Genomic DNA, 20,990 nt, shown 5'->3' with positions numbered 1-20,990 from the left:
CTAATACAAGGATAGCTCATCTGCTTCTTATTGTTGTCTTTTGAAAAGGGCAAGGTTCCCTGCAGTCACTATGGCAGTCATCCTCTTATCAAGGAACATTTTCTTTCTGGAGCAAGGGCATCAGCAGCAGCTCATATTCCAAGGACCTAACATTTTCTTCATGAGTCATGATGAACTCTGCCCTTCTTATAACCCTATTCTCTTCTTAAGTATCTCATTTCCTTTAGTGTTTGTTCCAGTTTTTGTACTAGTATCATACTAGGGGATGAGGAATTGTGTACAACCAATCCTTAAGTAACTTTTATCTGACTGCCTTTTAACTTCAATTATTTTTAAGTGCCTACTATGTGCAAGACATTGTCCTAAATAAACACTAGGGATAAAAAGACAGAGAACTACCTCAAGGAGCTATATGCTGCTTCAGGGAAACAACATATGCACAGATAAGTTGATACAAAATATAAACAGAATAAATGTAACCTGTGACTCTTCAACCATCCTCTCTTTCAGCCCCAAATTCATGTGGACTGGGTTCAATCATTGGAATTTTGTTGGAAGGTCACTTTTTGGCTCATCATTTCCCAATCCAGAGTTTATTCTGAAAAAACCCCAAATATCATCTTAGAATAGCTCATTGCTAGGTTTCCACAAATTGAGTAACAATAGGGTCCCCAGACCCTGAACAAGCACTCAAGGTAATAAATGTATATTGTATACAGGATAGTCTTTCGCCCCCAAGTAGATGTAGAGTTTCAATAAACTTGTGACATTTGATAAAGAAATGCAGATGACATACATTTGCATAATCAACACAACCTTTTTCATTTTATCCTGGCAAATAAGCAATAGAATCTAGGCTTTGAGTGAAGCCTGAGATGAAACAATTAGCTTCCAAATTAACTCATTATATTTTTCTGAACCACTCACTGTGTTTTCCCCACTCTTCTCCTGTACCCATTTTCTCCCCTTGGTGCTGTCAGCCCCCACTGATGTGAAGATTTTGGTGCTATTGCTTTATCAGGTAGACTTCTGCCAGTGTTCAACACAAGAATAGAAAGTTCTCAAGATGATTTCTTACTGCTGAATAAATCTATTGGAGCCCTAATTCTGTAGCTTTAATTTCCTGGCAATTACCTAGTTTGTTGTTCAAGTATTACCTTCTTTATGAGCAGACTATCTGAGATTCAATGGGAAAGGACTAAATTTAGAGCCAGAAGATCTGAGTTCAAATTTCACTCTTTCAGTTACAACCTATGTGACCTTGGGCAAATTGCCTCACTTCTCTAGGCCTCAATTTCCTTTTAAAGCCCCTAAAAATTCAGCTCAGTTCCTTAATAATAATACATTTCGTTTTGGAAACATAGTATTAATTTACTTAAAGTTTTTGCTCCTTCCAGTAAGAAATAGAATCCATCTGTTGACAATCTATTAATTTTTTCAAAACAATTATACATAAAATTTTAATAAATTAATGTAATATTTATTATGTTAATTAACACTACAATTAATATAATACAAATTAATATAATAATTATATACAATGACATTTTATTCATGCTATATCCCTATGAGATAAATAGGGCAGTTGTTATTCCCATTTTGCATATTGGAAAACAGGCCCAGGAAGATTATGACTTTCCAAATATCTAAAAAGATAGAAGCAAAGCCAAAACTAAAAGCTGTATTTATTCAAACACATAATCCATTGAATACTTTTTTCACTCTAGCCCATTGCCTCTGCCTAGGTATGGGGAGCCCCTACCTGGGCTCATTTGTGACACAAAAATAAAAATAAAATGAATATATCTGCTGTACAGATTAAAATTAACAGGGGCACTTTCCCCCTCTAGACAATAAGATAAACCAATTTCCTAATGAAATGCAGCTATGTTCCGAGAAACTGATCCTATTATTCTGCTCTATCATATTGACCTAGCTTCAGGTATGAGCTCTGGAGGGGAGTAGCACTGAAGGACTGTCCATCTGACCTAGGGGTAATAGCAGAAGCAAACAGTGGAGGCACAAGGTACAAAATACTGCCTCTGTTCAGCATCTAGATTGACAGAGTAAGCTTCTTGCAGCCACATCCACTCTGGACATGAGGGGTAGCAAAGATCAGAGATTTTCAGGAAGCTTGTCAATATCTGGATCTGACAGTTTCTCTCTCTCTCTCTCTCTCTCTCTCTCTCTCTCTCTCTCTCTCTCTCTCTCATCCTCTCCCTCCGTTAAAAAGCAATGCCGCTGCTTGTAATTTCTGGCTTGGTTGGCTTGGGTCCCATAAATCTATTTTTTGTAGATGTTACATTTAGTCAGGAGCCAGACAGACAGACTGAAATTCTACAGCCAGAAAACAAGCAAATCTTTCATGCTTCAGTGATCTCCAGCTCCCCTTCAGCATCCATTAGGACTTCAACAAGCCAGTTTTTGAATGACTATGGTTAAGTCCCCATTCTTGAGAATATTTTACAGGGTATTCTTGTTTAGGATTGTTTAGTCTAGACTATTCCCAAGATTTATCCCTATTCGTTAATTCTGAGTGATGAATGAATGAATTGGCAGATCAGACCTTTCAGACAACCTCATATTGCTTCAAATTTGCTACTGACTACACTGACCATTAATAAGATCGGTCTATAGGACCTCTTGTTGAAGTTTTGCAGATGCCTCCGCATCCACTTAACAGCCCTTATGTGTTAGAGTTCTTGGAAATGGAATCTTTATAGTTCCCTTTGAATAGAGTATGCTGTAAACACACCCTACAGCTACATACCCTACAGATCCATCCATGCCTTTTCACCTCCAAAGGTCAAGAGCCAGAATTGCCTCATAACAGGGGTTCTTTTAGAGAACTAAATTGCCTAATGGCCAGAATAATTAAGCCAATGGAAGGCCGAAAGGTAACAAGAATTTATAAACACCTGCTATGTGCCAGGCATTGTGCTAAGTACTTTATAAATATCACGTTTGATCTTCACAACAACCCTGGGAGGTAGGTGCTACTATCATTCCCTTTTTACAATTGAGGAAACTGAGCCAGACAGAAGTTAAGTGACTTGGCAAGGCAAGTCACACAGCTGGTAAGTATGTTAGGTCAGATTTGAACTCAGGACTTCCTGACTACAGTCTCTTTTTCTAATATTTAAGAGACTGGTGGTCACATCAGGATAAGGACCCTTATTGACCTAGGTCATACAACCCCTTCACCAGCTAGACAGCTCTTATCACTGGGCTTATACAAATTCATCATCTGATGGCCAACTTCTGGTGATGAGCCTTTCAAATCTTAGCTAAGCCTGGATTCCTTTCCAGATTGGTATGTTCCAGCCCATGCATGCACTGCCCTGACATAGTTTTCAAGATCTCAGAATCATCTCCATGCTGTGAGGAGGCATGGAGAATGAATTCAGTGGAAACTCTGCTTTAAGCTTAATAAATCCTGGATTAGTTGCTAGATTGATTATTTTCTCAAAGAAAATATAAGTTCCTTGAAGGTACCCACTCCTTTCTTTTTTGTCCCCAATGACTAGAATACCAGGCACATAATAAATGTTTATTTGAATGAATGACTGCTTGTAGTTAAAAGAGTGATCAAAATAGGAATCTGCAGAATGATAAGTAGACACTTCTTCCATAGAGTAATTAGGGGAAGGAAGGAGATTACCATCAAAGAACCAAAGAATCTATAAGTAGAAAGGATCTTCTAGTCCAGGAATCCTCCCCTCTTATATCCCTAAAAAATGTTTGCCCAACCTTCTTTCCATCTCAGAAAAGGAAAGCCAATATCTCCCCCCCCCATTTTACTTTGAGGCACCTTTGATTGTAGAGAAGTTGTTCCTTACATTGATTCAGAGTCTGCCTTTTGACCTGCTCTTCATTCTCCTCCTTTGGCCAAGCAGAACCAGGGTCAAGAAGACTTGGAATCAACTCCTCTTTCTGATATTACTAGCTGTGCCTCAGTGGGCAAGTACCTAAGTAACTCTATAATACTACATTGAAGGCATGTTACTGATATGCAGGATAAAGAGAGTTTCCACACTAGGATTTACAAATGAAGTAAATGTGGTTCCATGATATATCTTACAATCCAGGGAACCCCCAACAAGGAACTCTAGGCTCAGAAGACCCAGGGTTCATTATGGGGTGTCTAACCCCTCCCCAGGGATGCATTTTATCTCTTCAACTTGGCTCCCACTCCAAAGTAACTTAAAGACTCTAAAACAAAGCTTATGTATGGCTCACATCAAGTCACCTCAAGTCAACAGAGTCTTCTCTAGGAAATGTATTCAATATGTAATATGGACATTAGGTGTAAGACGGGTGTTTATTTTCTCTACCAAAGAAATTGCTTAAGGTACAGAAGGTCCATAGGTACATACTAGTGAAAAGAAAACACAACATTTCATTATGCTCTCCCTGAAAGGTAAATATGAGCATGTTGTAACAACAGTGTGGCTAGCAGCTGCTGTGGCTGTGTAAGATCAACAACACCAGCACACAGAAGAGCTGCCAGCACAGGTTCTTTGATCTGCTTTTATAAGGAAAGCAATTTTAAGGGGTTAACAATTTCACTTTAATCAAACATACATATATCATTCACTTAGTTCAGGAGGAAAAGCCAGCACCCTGAACTTCAGAACAAAAACAAACAGAAATTATAAACATAAATTATATAAACAGAGCAAATAACACAAACCAGTCTATCCATAGCAATACATAGTTACCAGAGAAGCACCAAAATCTAGGTTTTTTTTCAAAGCTGGGGCGGGGGGGGGGGGTGGAGTACAGCTCCAGCAGCTACCCAGAGTCTCATCTGGTCAAATCATACAACACTCTTCCAGTGAGTGAGAGTCCCAAACAAACCGCTAACCTCTGAGTTTATATACCCTTCTTGTGGTCTGAAGGCTTCATACCTAATCAGCAAAAGGGTATGGGCCTGGGGCTTCACACCTAGCAAGACTTAATCAAAAGCACTTGATTATTTTAGCATTCTAAAAGAGAAAACAAAAAAGTCCCACCTTAATTACCAATACACGTGTACACACACATATGCATACATACATGCACACACACACACACACACACACACACACACCTTTATAAACAAAAAAAATGAACTGAAGTTCAGAAGTCCAGATATAGTGAATAGTTTATCCAAGGTCCTGGATCCTCTGATTCCAAAGCTAGTACATAGAGGCTGGAAGGGAAGAGGGTACTTCCAATGTGTGAAATTCAGGGCTCAAGTGAGCTTCCAGGGTGGAGAAGTTTCTGGCACATTATACAGAAAATCTGGGAGGAGAGTCTGGAGAGCAGCCTAGAGAGAAATGATATCAATCTAGAGAGAGATATAATCAGTGTGGTAGCATGTAGGTGTGTGTGTGTTGTTCAATCATATTTCAGTTGTGTTCAGTCCGTTTCAGTTGTGTCTGACTCTTTGTGACCTCATCTGGGGTTTTCTTGGCAAAGATACTAGAGTGGTTTGCCATTTCTTTCTCTAGAGCATTTTACAGATGAGGAAACTGAGGCAAACAAGGTCCCTCAGCCAATAAGTGTCTGAGGCCAGATTTGAACTTAGGAAGATGAGTCTTCCTGACTCCAGGCCTCTGTGTGTGTGTGTTTACATCTATGAAGGTGAATTATATATAGATATATAGTTATTGAGATACATGCATAAATATCTTTAGTATATTTGAACTGGAACTATGATTTCAGTAATATAGAGAATTCCTAGAGAGAAAACTTCCTCTACCAATGCAGTTTGCCACAAGCTCTATAAGTTTTAGTTGCAGAGAGTTGCCTGAGGAATTGAGGCTGACCTGCCCAGGATCACACAAGTATGTGTCAGAGGAAAGACTTGAACACAGGTTTGGCTCTCTCCACTATGCAGTTAATACTCCCTCTCCCTCCACGTACAAATGTATATATGTATGTGTGCATGTTGTATGCATATATACACAATACTATACAATCACATGTATGCGGATAAACAGAGACCAAGCAAAACACTTGGACCTACCAGCACGATGTTTAGTAAGCCACAACAGTATCTCTAAAGTAGCCACAAGTCTAGACCATTGATGATCATTTCCTATTCTCCACACAGCTATGATGTTTGCATACCAGATTACTGTTTTTTGTTGTGACAGTGATGCTGTCCAGGTAGTGTCTGGCTATGGATCCAAAACCCTGGAGGCTTGGAAGTGAGTGCCCATTTCCTTCCCTAAGCAAGCCGCCAGTACCAAAATTCAAGGTGACCTTACATTTGGGTGGCACAGTTGAAAGAGTATTATACGTGGAGTCAGGAAGACTTAACTTCAAGTCCTCCCTTAGATACTTGTTAGCTGTGTGACCCAGGATCATAACTTTCGAGCAGAAATTTCTGGTATCTGAGAAACTCACTCAATGAAGGATATTCTTGATGGGGCTGTGCCACCAGGGAATCATCACCTGAGAAGCTAGGGTGAAGTTCAGGCAGACATTGACCAAATGTGTAAACTGAGGGGCATCAGAGTATTGTCTCTTTCTTATGCTCCATAATTCAGATTGACTTTTTGCCCTGATTAGTGGGGATTTTGCCATTCTCTGAATACTTACAGACCATTGTCTCCCAAGATGTTGAAGGAAGTCAAATCATAACGTATTGCTAAGAGGCCATGTTGGTCAATCCATTTCCCCCCAAATTTCAGATTGCAATGGAGAGTGATTAAGTGATAATAATGAGACTGGAAGGGAACTTAAGTGATTTACTCAGGATCATACAGCTAGTGAGTGACTGTGCCAAGATTTGAATTCAAATTGTCCTGATGCTAAGACCAGTACTCTATCTACTATATCACCTAGTACAATGGAAAGATTACTGGCACTGGAGTCAGAGAACCTGGGTTCAAATACTGCCTCTGTCACTACCTGTGTGACCTTGAAAAGGCCGTTTGCCTTCTCTGAGGCTCCCAATCTGCAAAATGAAGGAATAAACCAGATGGCTCCTAAGGCCCCTTCTGGCCCTAAATTGTTGATCCCATGAAGTGATAGGAACACTGGAATAACTCGTTTTACATAGTACTGTCAATACTTTCCTCACAACAACCTTGTTAATTGTTACTGCCTCCATTTTATAGATGAGTAGATTGAGCATACAGAGGTTAAGTGACTTGCCTATAGTCTAACACAGATAGTCTCAAAGGGAGAATTAGAACTTAGATCTTCTGACTGCAAGCCAAGTGCTCTTCCCAATACACTCTGTAAGTTAGCAATCATAGCATAATGTTAAGATGCACACCATATGAGAATCCACTTTCCCATTCTATGCATTCCATTCCTAGCACCTAATGGCATTCCAGTACAACATAGGCTCCTTGAGGACAAGAGCCATTTTATTTTTGTCTTTATATTCCCTTAAACACTAAGCATAGTGCTTGCTATATAGTAAGTGTTAAAGAAAGGTTCCTAAATTGAATTATTGAATGCACAAGCCCTACATCCAAGTAACTAGGGTGGAAGGTGAGAATATACTGTACGTGATCAGAGCATTGAAGGCTGGAGGCTCTTGTCATAGACATTGAAAATACTATACATTAAGAGACTAGAAATGGATCAGTGGGGAATTGATAGAAATTTCAATCAGATTCTAGGTCTTTTTTTCGTATTCTTAACATTCCTCTGCCATCTCTAAAGAACAAAGCTTTCTGTACATAATAGAGTCTCTGTTCTTAGGTAGAATCAATTGATCCTTTCATCATTCTGACTTACATTCAAATTATCATGTCATATTTATAATTTAGTCATATAACTGCCACCTAAGGATGTATACCTTCCATCAGAGCTTCAAAACCTCTGAGAATTAATGGATTTGATGGACTGTCTAGTCATCCTTGTTTGGAAAGAGCCTAAATGTACACAGGACAGAGCAAAGCACTGAAGCTTAGACTCGACCTGCCAAAATATGGCTGCCCCTTGTCCACTGCTTCTCTGTACTGTTAGAAAACATTAATTCAGCCACCTGGGTGTCCATCCAGCAAATATTTATTGGCTACTCAGTATGCCCAAGGAAGAGCTGGAGAATTTCATATAAAGGAATAGAGATGGGAGATGGAGGGTGTTGCATGAGAAACAAAAAGAAGGCCAGTATAGATGGTCCATAGAGTTCAGGAAGAAGAGGGATATAGATAATGCGTTGCAAAGGTCGGTAGGGGCCAAGTTGTGAAAGGCTTCAAAAGTCAAGGCTTCCTTGCTAGAGGAGCTTCAGTTTAATCCTAGAGGAAATGGTCATTGAGTGTGTGAAGGGAGGGTAGAGAGGTAATTCGGTCAGACCTATACTCAAGGAAAAGCACCTGGGCATCTGTGTGGAGGATGGATTAATGTGAGGAAACATTTCAAATAGGGAGACTAATTAGAAGGCTAATTTGACCAATTAGAAGTCCAGAAAAGAGAAAATGAAGGTCTTAACCAGGGTGGTAACTATGCAAATGTACTGAAGAAAACAGATACAAGAGATGTTGGAGGTAGAAAGACAAAGATTTAGGCACTAATTGGATATTTGGGATTTGGAAGAGTAAAGAATCAAGTGTAACTGGAAGGATTGTAGTGCCTTTGACACCCATATGATATGCCTTGAGAATACAGGAAGAAAAAATCACTAAGCATTCCCTACCTCAAGTATACCATACAACAGAGAGTAGACCTTTCCTTCTTTGATATTTCACCTCTTCAGGCATCAAGGGGGCCAGAGGTGAGGAGGGGAATGGGGAGGATGCTATTTTCCAAATGCTATCCATTTCATTTTCAATTTGACGCTTGGTCATCTTTCATAAATATATAAATGGTAGATCATTATTACCAAAATTTTTATTATTCTCAGGCACATACACAGAATAGATGCTAGAAAAGGCATAAATGGATCCAAATAGAAATTCTTAAATAAAGTAACAAATTTTAATAAATTAAATAAGGGTCACTTCTCTAGGTATCTCTTCCATTCTCCCTGACAACGATGAAGTTTAATGATCTCAATTGGCCTGAAAATCTTTGGTGCCATTTGAGAAGGTCTAGTGGAAAACATACTTTGTCCAAAGTCTGTCTAAAGTTGGCAGAACAGTTTTATGAATATACCAGAATCTTCTTCCTGACCTGGCAGATTATTATGTCCTTGTCTCAGTTGAACCCAGATAGGAAAACTTCATTTTTCTTCCATTTTCTCTTCCAAGGAGGGTAATCTTCACACTAAGAAGGATAGGACACAAATAGTTGGCTTGTAGGTGAATTCCAAGCTGAATGAGATCCTAATTAGAAAGCATCTAGATGCCATTAAAGAAGTCCAGTCATGAGACTCAGATGAACCATATCCCTGGCTACGAAAGGAACTTGCCATCATGATTGCTGAACCAATGTTTACTGATCTTTAAGAAGCCACGAATGAAGGAGATAAGCCACAACACTGGAGACAGTCAAATGCTGCCCTATTTTCAAATAGGGAAGGCAGATTTTCCAGACTGTAAGCTAATGATCTTGACTTTAATTCCTGGCAAAATTCTAGAATCCTAGAATTCTAGAATCAGGGTGATTTGTAAGCACTTAGAAAGGAAAATATTGATCACTATGAGTCAATACAAATGCATAAACAAGTTGCCAGACTACCTTTCTTCCTTTTTTTTTTTAAACAAAAGTACTAGTTGCTAGATCTGGGAATCAGCACTGTCAGAATATTTTTGGTTGGTTGTTTTAGCAAGGCATTAATCACTCTCAAATCTATGTAGAGATTTTGTAGTACTATGGACTAAAAGATTGTACAGGCTTTGGAACTGTTTGGAGAACCAGATCCAAAGAGTGGCTTTGATTATTCAATGTTAATTTGAAGGGCGGACTCTAAGGAAGTACCAGAAGACTCTATTCTTCAACATGCTTAGCAATGATTTCCTTAAACAGAGAGCATGCACAACAAATTTGTGGATGAAATAAAACAGGAAGGGAGGATTAATATATTGGATGACTAAACCAGAAGGGAAAGAGAGACAGGGAGGGCTTCAGTTTATATTCTACCTCTGACACTTGCTAGCTATGGAACTGGGGACAAATTTCTCTAGGACAAATATCTCGAAGACTGTTTCCTCATCACAAAATTGGAATAGGAATATCTGCAGTAGGCTAGCTAGGTGGACAGCATGCTGGGCCTGGAGTCAGGAAGACCTGAGTTCAAATCCAGCCTCAGATACTATCTGAGAGACCTTGGACAAGTCACTTAATCCTGTTTGCCTCAGTTTTGTCATCTGTAAAATGAGCTGGAGAAGGAAATGGCAAACCACTCTAATATCTTTGCCAAGAAAATCTCAAACAGGGTCACAAAGAGTCAGATATGACTAAAATGACTGAACAATAATAACATCTGTCATACTGATCTCATCCGGGTGTTGCAAGACTATAATGAGATTTTTATGTAATGTGTTCCTTATTGTCAGTTATGATTATGAAGAAGTAAAAGTAGCAGACTTCAAACTCAGTGTCAGCCAACAGTGTCATAAAGGGGGCCAAAAAAGTTATTTTATCATAATCGGTTTTCCCAGAAAGCTAATGTCCAGATGAGGAAGGCTATAGCTTTCATATACTTTGTCTTTATCAGACTACATGAGAAATATGATGACCAATTTTTGATACCATATTTTTGAAGGATATTTTTAATGTTATTATCCCTCTTTTTTTAAGCTTTGCCCCTTTGACTAATTTTGCTTAATCTATTTTTATACAACCCTGTTCCCTTAGACTCTTTCCCACTTCAGCCTCTCTTGTTTGTCTTGTTTGTCAACCCTTTCCCTAGTTTTGGAGTTTCACTTAATTTATCGATTTTTTTTTCTTTCTTTCTTATATTTAATTATTTAGTTCTTACCCTCCTTTTCCCTCTTCTCCCTCTGTCAGGCAAGTGGTTAGTTCAATATCCCTCCCCTGTGATTTCAATCGTTTATTTATTTATTTATTTTTGGCTAGGAAAGATGTCTCTGCTTTGTTGCCTTCATAAATTCTCTTCCCCATCTCCTCTTAAAAATCTAAATGTGGAACTTTACATTTATTATATTAAATGATTCCCTATTCAGTTTAGCCCATCTCCCTAAGCTGTCAGGGATTTTTTTGGAATCCCAGTTCCATGATGTAACATATTACCTGTAACCTTGATGAGCTCATCATCTGTCTTCATCTAAGTCATAATAAAAATGATTGGAAATTATATGGTTGAGGAGTCCCATAGTGTTCCATTAGTAGCATCACTCCCAGTTAACCTTAAGTCATTCAGTCCCACCTTTTGCGGCTCAATAATCTAACCAGTTCCAAATCTATTGAAATGTTCAGTCCACACCATTCCATCTGGTTCACAAAGGCATCATGAGAGTCCTTTGCTGAAATCCAGGCCAATCAATCAAAGCCCCCAAAAGGATTTATTAAGCACTGATTGTCTGTAAGCCACTGTGGTAGGATATAAAGACAGAATTAAAAATACTCCCTGATGAACACTATACATGATTACAGACACACAGTGTCTGTGATGACTAACTTTGATAGACTTGGCTTTTCTCAGCAATACAAGGTTCAGACAGCTCCAAAAGACTCATGATGGAAAAAGCTATCTACATCCAGAGAAAGAATTATGGAGTCTGAATGCAGATTGAGGCAAACTATTTGCTCTCTTTTTTTCTCTTCTTTTTTGGTTTTGTTTCTTTTTTCTCATGATACATTCCATTGGTTATAATTCTTCTTTACAACTTGACTAATGTGTAAATAAGTTTAATGTGAAGGTATATGTAGTACCTATATAGGATTACATGCCTTCTTGGGGGGGAGGTGGGAGGAGAGAGAGGGGGAGAAAATTTGTAACTCAAAAACTTGTGGAACTGAGTATTGTAAACTAAAAATAAAAAATAAATTTAAAAAATAAAAAACAAATTAACTTTCAAAAAAGAAAAAAATACTCCCTGATGTTAAGAAGCTTCTATTCTCTTTACTCTTACCAAATTCCCTTCATCTACCATCTAATAACTATATGCCCCCAAAAGTGAAACCAGATTAATATAATTAACAATCTTAACCTCTCATGGCTAACTCATAACAATCACTACTTTCTTTGTCAAGAGAAAACTTTCTTTAATAATACATTCCCAGACTTTTGCTAAAAATCCAAATCATGCTCTCTGACCTAACAATCTGAAGTATTCACCTTCATTTCCTTTCTGAATATTAGAACATTTGTCTTCCTTCAGTCCTGTAAGAGCAGGTCTAGCGTCCATGACATTTTGAAGAGATCCTAGACAGTGACTCAGCAATTATAGTACACACAAATTCTTTTGATCTGGGCCTCAGGACTTGACCTTGATGAGCTCACCCAGGTACTCTTTTCCTATCTCCTCAATTATATCTGGTTTCCATTCCCTGTTAACCATTTGTTGTTGTTCTAGCCTTCTTGTTCAGAACTTAATCCCTCTTTATTGAAAAAAAAAGGAAGGGGGGGTGGTACTTAACTGCCCCGGTGTAGTAAAATTCCTCCTTATTTCAGATGAACCTGGAAGAAGACCAATGTGAATTAGTTGCAAAGCCTGAAATAATTATAAACTTTTTTGTGAAATACAGACATATTACTTCTAAACATTTTACAGCAACTTGATTTAGATTAAGGAAATTGTTACCAAATATCAGTCTCTTTTTGTTAAAGAGAGAATAATGTCTAAATCAAATTAATAACATTTATGTAAATGTAACTTCTGAAGTGCACAAAAACAATTTTAGGTAATATAATCATCCTCCTTTTAATCTTGTTTACACTTTTCTTGTCATCTGTATTACCACTGCCACCAACAACATCACCACCATCAAAACCACTCCATCACCATCACAATATCACCACAACCACCATCAGCAGCAGCACCATTTCCCCTCCCCACCCCCATAGGTAGGTAAACTCTATCCAGCCTCTCTTGGAATTATCAGGGATCATAAAATTAGTAGGGTCTGTTCTAATGAATTTTCAATGACCCACATTTGACACGAAATTTCCTATTTCATAAGACCTGTTGTTTTTCATTAGAAAGAGGAAGCCATGCTTAGCTCATAGCAAACAAAGCCAAACCCCAGAAAGTCTGAGTCCATTTGGAAATGAAAAGATTGAATGGATTTCTGAACTTGGCTGAGCTTAATTTCCCACCATGACCGCAATAAGTAGAAACACATGCAATACATTTCCAGTTGGGCTTGGCTGCCTGACAGGGGGATTGTAATGTCTTAAACAGAGATAAAGTGCAGAAGGCATCATAGTGTAGTGGAGAACAGAAAATCTAAGAGTCAGAAGATCTGGAATCTAGTTCATCCACTAACTAGCTATGTGACCTTGAGCAGGTACCTTGATTTCTCTGGGCCTCAATTCATTTTACTAATTTACAAAATAAGGAGCTTAAATCACATGATTTATAAGATCCACTCCAGTTGCATTGTATATCTCTGAGATTTCATATTTTTTGCTGCTCAGTCGCTCAGTCATATCCATCCAACTCTTCCTGACTTTGTGGACCATACCATCCATGGAGTTTTCTTGGTGATGATACTGGAGTGGTTTGCCATTTCCTTCTCCAGTAGATTAAGACAAATATTGGTTAATTGACCTGGCCAGGGTCATACAGCTAATGAATGTCTGAGGCCGGATTTGAAACTAGATCTTCCTGACTCTAGGAATATGGTTCAATCCACTGAGCCATCTAGCCGTCCCTGTAGATTTCATAGCCCACCCTTTCAGCTGAAGTTGTTTGGACAATATTGATATGATCTTTTATCTCTTTATGCTACAATGGCCTAGTGAGCATGAAACAGATAAAATTTTTGATACTTCAGAGGCTAGGTTAGCTCCAGGACAATGTTAGAGTACAAATATAGATCTTAGGTGTCCAGTTCAATCTATAGAAAACACTCTGCTCTGTGTCAGCTCTTATCTAAAAGGTTTCCTATGAATATACCAAGGATGAGTAGCCCTTTGAGCTGATAACTCCTCAGAGAGGAACCACAGGAATTTGGGCTTCAAGTTTTCTCCCTGGTTGGATGAAAATGGACTAAGACCCCCTAGGATGGGCCTAGAATCAACTTGGCCTTGGGAATACTGTGGACTAGGTTGGCTAGCATAGAAAACAAGAAGAAAATTGTTAGTGGGGAAAGAGGAATGCCTACAATAATAATAGCTAACATGCACTATATACATTATTCATATACAGAAGTATAGTCATACACATATATGTAAAACTTTAAATTTTTCAAAGTGATTTACATATTGTCTAATAACAACCCTATGAAGTAGGCGTTATTATTATCCCTAATTTACACATAAGGAAACTGAAGATGAGAGAGGTAAAGTGATCTGTCCAGAATTACACAGAAAGCAACTATCTTAGGCAGGATTGGAACTCAGGCCTCTCTGATGCCAAGTGCAGAGGTCTATCCATTGTACCACCCAGCCACCTGTGAGATAAATTATACCTTTTAATCACACTTCAATGGGAATGTAGGCAGAAGCTAATTAGTAGAGTTCTTGACATACCCCCCACCCCACTTTAACTCTTCTTGGTGCTTTCACAATAATTTCCAGGCCTACAGTAGGCATGGTTCATACATCCCTCAGCCTGTTTCAGTCCTGGTGTCTACTGGTTTGTCCTTCCAGAATAACCTCCATTTTTGTTTTTGTTTTTCTTCATTTCTTCTCTCTCTCTCTCTCTCTCTCTCTCTCTCTCTCTCTCTCTCTCTCTCTCTCTTTCTCTCTCTCTTTTCCCACCAGGTTGACAACTGAATACCCAGGCCACTATGGTGAGGAGATAGACATGATCTCTTACAATTATGAATACTACATGAGAGGAGCCACTACTACTTTCTCTGCAGTGGAGAGGTAAGTCAGTCTTCCCTTTGGGTAAACGATGGAGAAGCAGGGAAGGGTCATGTGGGAATGGCACTACACAGTAACCCTCATTTTACTCTCTTTCCTGGTAGGGGACTTACCTAGGAACATTTTTTCAGACGAAGCAACTTGGGCAAAAAGAATCAAGTTATTCTGTTGAACTAGCTAATCTAAGGCAGCTTTAGACCTGGACATCAAATTTTTATCAGTCTTAGAATAGAGATTCTCAAACTTTTATAACAGATAAAAGTTATCATGACCTTCTTTTTATTTTTACCAATTACATTCCCCATTGGTGGGTGGATGGTGTTAGGAAATCAGACCCGAACCATGCTCTGCCCTGAGCAGGCAGAAGTACCGCACAAGATCTTTGCGCTAAGAAAGACATGCTCCTTTACTCTGAGCCTCTTCACTCTTCTTTTAAACACAATCCTAACAAATTTGGTTATCTACTTTCCCAACCCACAGCAGCTCCAAAGACCAAGAGGCAGGCATACAGATATCAGTGAGAAATGGAAGCCAATAACCTAGCTACAAAGTAGAAGTTTGAAAGATTATTGAAAAGCAAATCCAAAGATAAAAATCTGCAGACTAGAACCATTTAGTAGAAGAGAACCTAGTTCCATACACCTTTAAAGCCTCTGAGATCATCACTGCCTTATAACACAATGCAATAACTGATGAAGTACATTGGAACGAACACTGAATTCAAAATCAGAACACTAGAGTTTTAATCCTATCTCTATAGATCACTGTGCGACCTTGAGAAAATTACCAAGCTTCTCTGAAACTCAGTTTCCTCCTTTGTAAATGACAGTTAGGACTAGATGACCTATAAAATCCCCTCCAGCTTTAAATCTAGGAACCAAGTCAACAAACATTATTAAGTGCTTATACTCTGTCAGGCACTGTGCTAAGTGCTGGGGATACAAAGAAAAGCAAAAAGCATGTCTACCCTCAAGGAACTTACAGTCTAATAGGAAAGGGGGAAATATCATGTAAACAACCATATACAAATAAGATACACACAAGTTAAAATGAAAAGTAAACTCAGAGGAAAGGTACTTGTATTAAGGAGGGATGGGAATGACTTTTTGAAGACAGTGGCATTTTACCACGCATGGGGGGATAGCCATTGCAAATACTTAGTGTCGAGAGAGGAAATATCTTGGGCCAGAAACAGCAGCGGAGTCATTAAATCCAGATTTTATCCTCATAATGCCAACCCTGATTCATAAAGAAAAAGTTAAAGTTTCTTTTTGGTTAAGAAAGCAGGTGAGAGTGTACGATTATATTTCAGAAAGATTTCCATGGTAAATGGTTAAAGAAAAGAAATGCTTTGTCCCTTAAAGGAATGAACTTCAATTAAGGTTTCCTGCCTGGTGCTGAATAAGTGAGATACAGTGGCATTGAGTTTGCTTACAATGAGGCTCACCCGTACCCCTAGGTTTGTTGCTATGCCCACCAATCAAGATTTAGAATTCTGCCATTTTATTCCCTGTACCCCTACTGCAACCTTCTGAAGCCTCCAAGTTGAGAAAGACTTCCTAAATGTAGTGCACTTGACATATTCTTGCCCTCTAGATGAAAACTGCTTCTTTTTTTCTTTTAGAGAGGCACTGGGAACAGAGCCCCTGGAATGCCTTTTAAGACTGCCTCTGAACTTTGCCCAACACAAATTAACAGCCTCTTGAAGCAGTAGTATGAATGCCCTGGCTTGGGACCTTATTTGTTTATAACTTTCAGTATCCCAGACACCCACTGTCCTAACACAACCACATCTGATAAATGCACATACCACCAGCTGGTTAGTATCCAACCAGAGACAAGTAATCCCTTGTACTGACATCTGCAGGAGCCAAGGCCAGTCAAGAGTAGTTGGCCACCCAGGCTCTCAAAAACTTTTGCCCGGTCTCCAAATTGTTCTAAATGGGTAACCTTGGAGCAGTGGGGTGGAATGAGGAGGACTGCTATGGGGCATTTGTATAGTTTATACAAGGGCTGCAGGGATATTAGCAGTGGTCCCGCTGACTTTCCCATTCATAGGATGATAGGAGGAGCCTTTAGGAGTCAGGCTCCCGAGTCCCAACTACGGAAGAAAGATAGATGGTTCTTGTAGAGGGAGCACTGTCTGCAGACTGAAAAGAGAGAGGAGTAGTGCCAGAGTTAGACATCCACCCCACAGAGCAGTAGAACATTTCCTTGGTGGTATAGAGAGCTATCTAAATTTTTGCTCTTTTTCCTGATCTTTGGGGAGGGAGCAGTAACAGCCAACATCCTGGGAACTCCCCGCCAAACTGCTTTTTTGAGATTATCATACATAGAATAAAACCAACAGAGGGGCCAAACAAGTGCCATATCCCCTAGGCTACATCTATGGTAGGAACAACTACTATAACCAGCTTTAAATGATGTTCTGTGCTGAATTGGAAGGGATAGCAAGATCTTGGATGAAGGGAGTGGACAAAGGGAATACAGTTTTGCTAAGGTGAATAATAATAGTTCACATTTATCCAGTGCTTTAAAAAGGGGAAAGTTTTGGAGGAATAGATTCTATTATTGCCCCTTCCCCACAGGAGGAAACTAGGGCTCAATGACTTGCCCAAGGTCACACAGCCAATTAAATATTTGAAGTAGAATTTGAATCCAGGTCTTCTGACCCCAGGTCCACTCCTTTCTTCATCATTTCCTGCTTCTTATCTTAGAAAACATGTATCTCATCAGTAGATGTAAAACACTCTTGGGAAACTGGGTTGAATTTTAAATGTTGGGTAATCCCCATCTCCAACACAAACAAACATCTCATGATTTCTGCTTGATCCATAAGAGTCTCTCCAACATGGGCACACATAGCAATCATCTACGGATGTGTCAGCACATTCTAGGGCGAGTGTTACAGTTGACCACTGCCCTCAGAAATCCGACCCTCTATGCACACCACCTAATACTTTGGGGTTCTTTTTATTTCCCTCCCCCCATTTCATGATTCTCATATATTGTGCCATTTACTTCAACCAATGAAACGGTTGATATATTGAGCGTCATGCTATTTTTAAATGGATTAAATGACTTCTTTTCCCAGCTTTTATCCTACTTAATCTTGAGAGACTTTTAGTTCACTATGATGAATTGGTCCCTGGTGGTAGACATGCACAGCTAAAGACTTGGATCTCTAGTTATCCATAAACAACCCAAACAAGGGAGGGAAGGTGCAAAACTACCAGGTTCACAAGCAGTGATCTAGGGTACTGACTGTCACAACCCTCTAAAAACTAGGTTTTTAAAAGCTGTAATCAGTCAATTTGGGGATAGACTTTGTGCTTCAATTTAGTAGCTATGTGCCTTGGGCAAGTCATAATTCAGGTTCTGGGAGCCTCAGTTTCCCATTACATAATATAAAATAATACTCATAGTACCTACCTCAAAGGGTTTCCTTGACGTTCAAAAATGCTCTAAAGGTGCTATATTAATAGTCTCTCCAAATTCTCCTTTCTTTGACTAGCAGGTCAGTCATGCACTGGCTCCTGAGGAATTTGTCTTCATTTCATTTGTCCTGTTTGTGAAGCAGCCTACCATGTCTTTGACATCACCCTTCTGTCTTTTTCTCTCTCCCCACAGGGATCGTCAGTGGAAGTTCATAATGTGTCGGATGACAGACTATGACTGTGAATTTGAAAATGTTTAGAATGTCATGTACCAAAGCTGGTTGGAGAGTCTGGGGACTGGGGAGAGAGCTAAAGACATCTCTATTCATCAACAGACCAGAAGGAGCTCCTACAGAAGGAACTGGTCTTCTCTCTTTCCATCCCTGAGTTATTGATTGTCACATCAGCCCATTTGGTCTTTCTGCCTAGTACCACCATTCTAATTAAACCCATAGGTTTCATTAAATCTCCTTTCTCATTATTGATGCTTTGGTTAGAGACCATCTATATATCTGTCAATGGCTTTCTGTATTATATCATGCATGTATTATACCTGTTCCCTATGCTACAAGAGAGTCTAGTTTTTTGGAGGACCTGTCATAGATGCACACAAACAACACCAGCAAACAATTAATATTAAGAAATATAGAATAAGCTGAAGGCAGGGACAAAGGGTTGTAGGTGGAGGAGGATGAAGAATACATCCAGTTGTCATCCATTTGATTCAATTTTTTTTTGTCATTCTATCCTAACCAGAAATGTCTTCTTGCCATGTAGCACCACATCGGGAGTGTTCAAATTGTGTGCTCTGGTAGTGATGGGTGGGAAGGAAATCAGGGGAGGCTCAAGGGTTTGAAGAGAGAAGGAGTTGATAGTTGGCTAAAATAATTTCCTGTCTTTGGGAGAGATACATGAATCATTATGACTGCTGACAAAAATGATGTGTGCATGTGTGCATATTTGTGTGGATGTGTGTCTCTGAGTACTTGTGTGGATGTGTGGATATTAGAAGGACAAATAGGAATTAGGCTGAAGGAGAAAAAAAAGATATAGTTGATTAAGATAATGTACAGGGAAAATAAATAAAAGAGAAAGAACTTGACAATTTTGATCAGCTGAGAATTCTGGAATGACAAGCAGGGGAGTTCTGCCCACCACCACTGCCTGAGGTCATTCCAGTGAGGTTCAGATTTCGGAAGGTGGAAGGTGAGATATGAATTTTCAACAGACCGTGGAAGGGCAAATAGGAGACATTTCTGTGACAGCTGCCTTACTGAGCTTTTTCCCTGGGCAACTCCTCCCTTATCTGGGTGCATCCATGTGCCCTCAGACTGTGGTTGGAAAATGGGCCTTGGGAACAGGACCGTCTCCCTGTAGAGTTAGGATTCTTTGACATAAGAAAGGCAGTAGATGTGGGAAACATGTTACAATCCTCCACCCCAACCCCACTCCGTGACACCTTCAGTCCCTATCACTTGGCACAATGGTAAATAAACAGAATAAACAACTACTAAATAAAAAATCCACTATTTTACAACCAGTCAGTGTCTTTTCCTCTCTTTTCTCCAACCCCTCCATCCTAGTCTTACTTAATTCATTCTTTTTTCCAGTTTACCTCTATCTTTTTGGCATCTTCCTCCACTTTTCCCAGTAGTCTTTCCTTTACTTTTGCCAGGGAGTCACGTTTGTTTTTGTTTGTTTTGGTTTTTTGCCCTGCACTGTTCTTTCCTCTTTCTCTTTCCCAAAGGTTCCAGAAGAAGGAAGGAAACAAGGGGAAAAGCCACAGAAATCTGCCATCACCCTATGTGCCTTCTATGAAATAAGACATTGATGTTCTAATCAAATTTTCAGAGGAAAAAGGCCAAGTTCCTCCACTGCATCCAGGGCCGCCTGCAGTCATCATGATCTATATCTTGCCACTGGATCCAGATGGCTCTGCAGGAGAAAATGCACAGCCCTCCCTCACTTAAATCCAATTCGCTTGCACATCATGGCATCACCTTCCTGATGTCACGGTCCTCTTCAAGAATGATAGACAAACAAGAAAAAGAAGAAGAAGATTTTCAGAGAGGCCTGAAAAATCTAATTCACATAAAGACTACTGGGGAAGCTCTGACAAAGCTTATTTATTAGTTAGTAAGAATGTAAGCTCTTTGAGGGCAGGAACTTGCACATTTGTACCCCTGTCGCATAATCATAATTGTCTTTAGTAATAATACATTTATATAGCACCTTGAGACTTGCAAAGTACTTTATGTTAAAACGTTTAATCCTATGTAGTGTCTAACATAGTGGGTACTTAATAAATGCTTATTGAATTATTAATTATTATTATTAGTTAAATGCTTGATTACTTATAACCTTAGGCTCCCAAGGCTTCAACTGGTGCATCTTTTCACAATGAACCAGAGTAAGCAGGAAAAATACTGTCTTTATTTGCCTTAAACTCCAGAACAGGGACTTCTCCACCCCATTTTTCCCTTTCCTCCTGCTGGAGATTTTAATTTGCAACAAAAGGACTCGGTATGTTGTCCTTCACAAAAGAAACCATTAATATTTCAGAAACTGCAGCACTGGTTCAGTCCCAGATCCAGGAAATGGCCCCAGATTGGGGGGGTGGGGGGGTGGGAGGGACCCAGCTGGAGACTGAGACAAATGATACTGAT

General features: G+C 39.3%; 1 protein-coding gene across 1 annotated transcript in view; it reads left to right on the top strand.

The window, feature by feature from the left end:
• Positions 1-19,864, top strand: part of DPT (dermatopontin) — a 38,821-nt gene extending 18,957 nt beyond the window's left edge. The window contains exons 3-4 of the mRNA XM_036753551.1: positions 14,783-14,890; positions 18,518-19,864. Coding sequence (XP_036609446.1) covers positions 14,783-14,890; positions 18,518-18,584 — 175 coding nt within the window. The 3' untranslated portion in view covers positions 18,585-19,864. The remainder of the gene's footprint in view (positions 1-14,782; positions 14,891-18,517) is intronic.
• Positions 19,865-20,990: the final 1,126 nt, after the last annotated feature.

The sequence above is a fragment of the Trichosurus vulpecula genome, chromosome 4, assembly GCF_011100635.1.
Source record: "Trichosurus vulpecula isolate mTriVul1 chromosome 4, mTriVul1.pri, whole genome shotgun sequence".
Taxonomy (NCBI): Eukaryota; Metazoa; Chordata; class Mammalia; order Diprotodontia; family Phalangeridae; genus Trichosurus; species Trichosurus vulpecula.
Note: the sequence above shows the minus strand (reverse complement) of the source record. Positions and strands in the feature narration are given on the sequence as shown.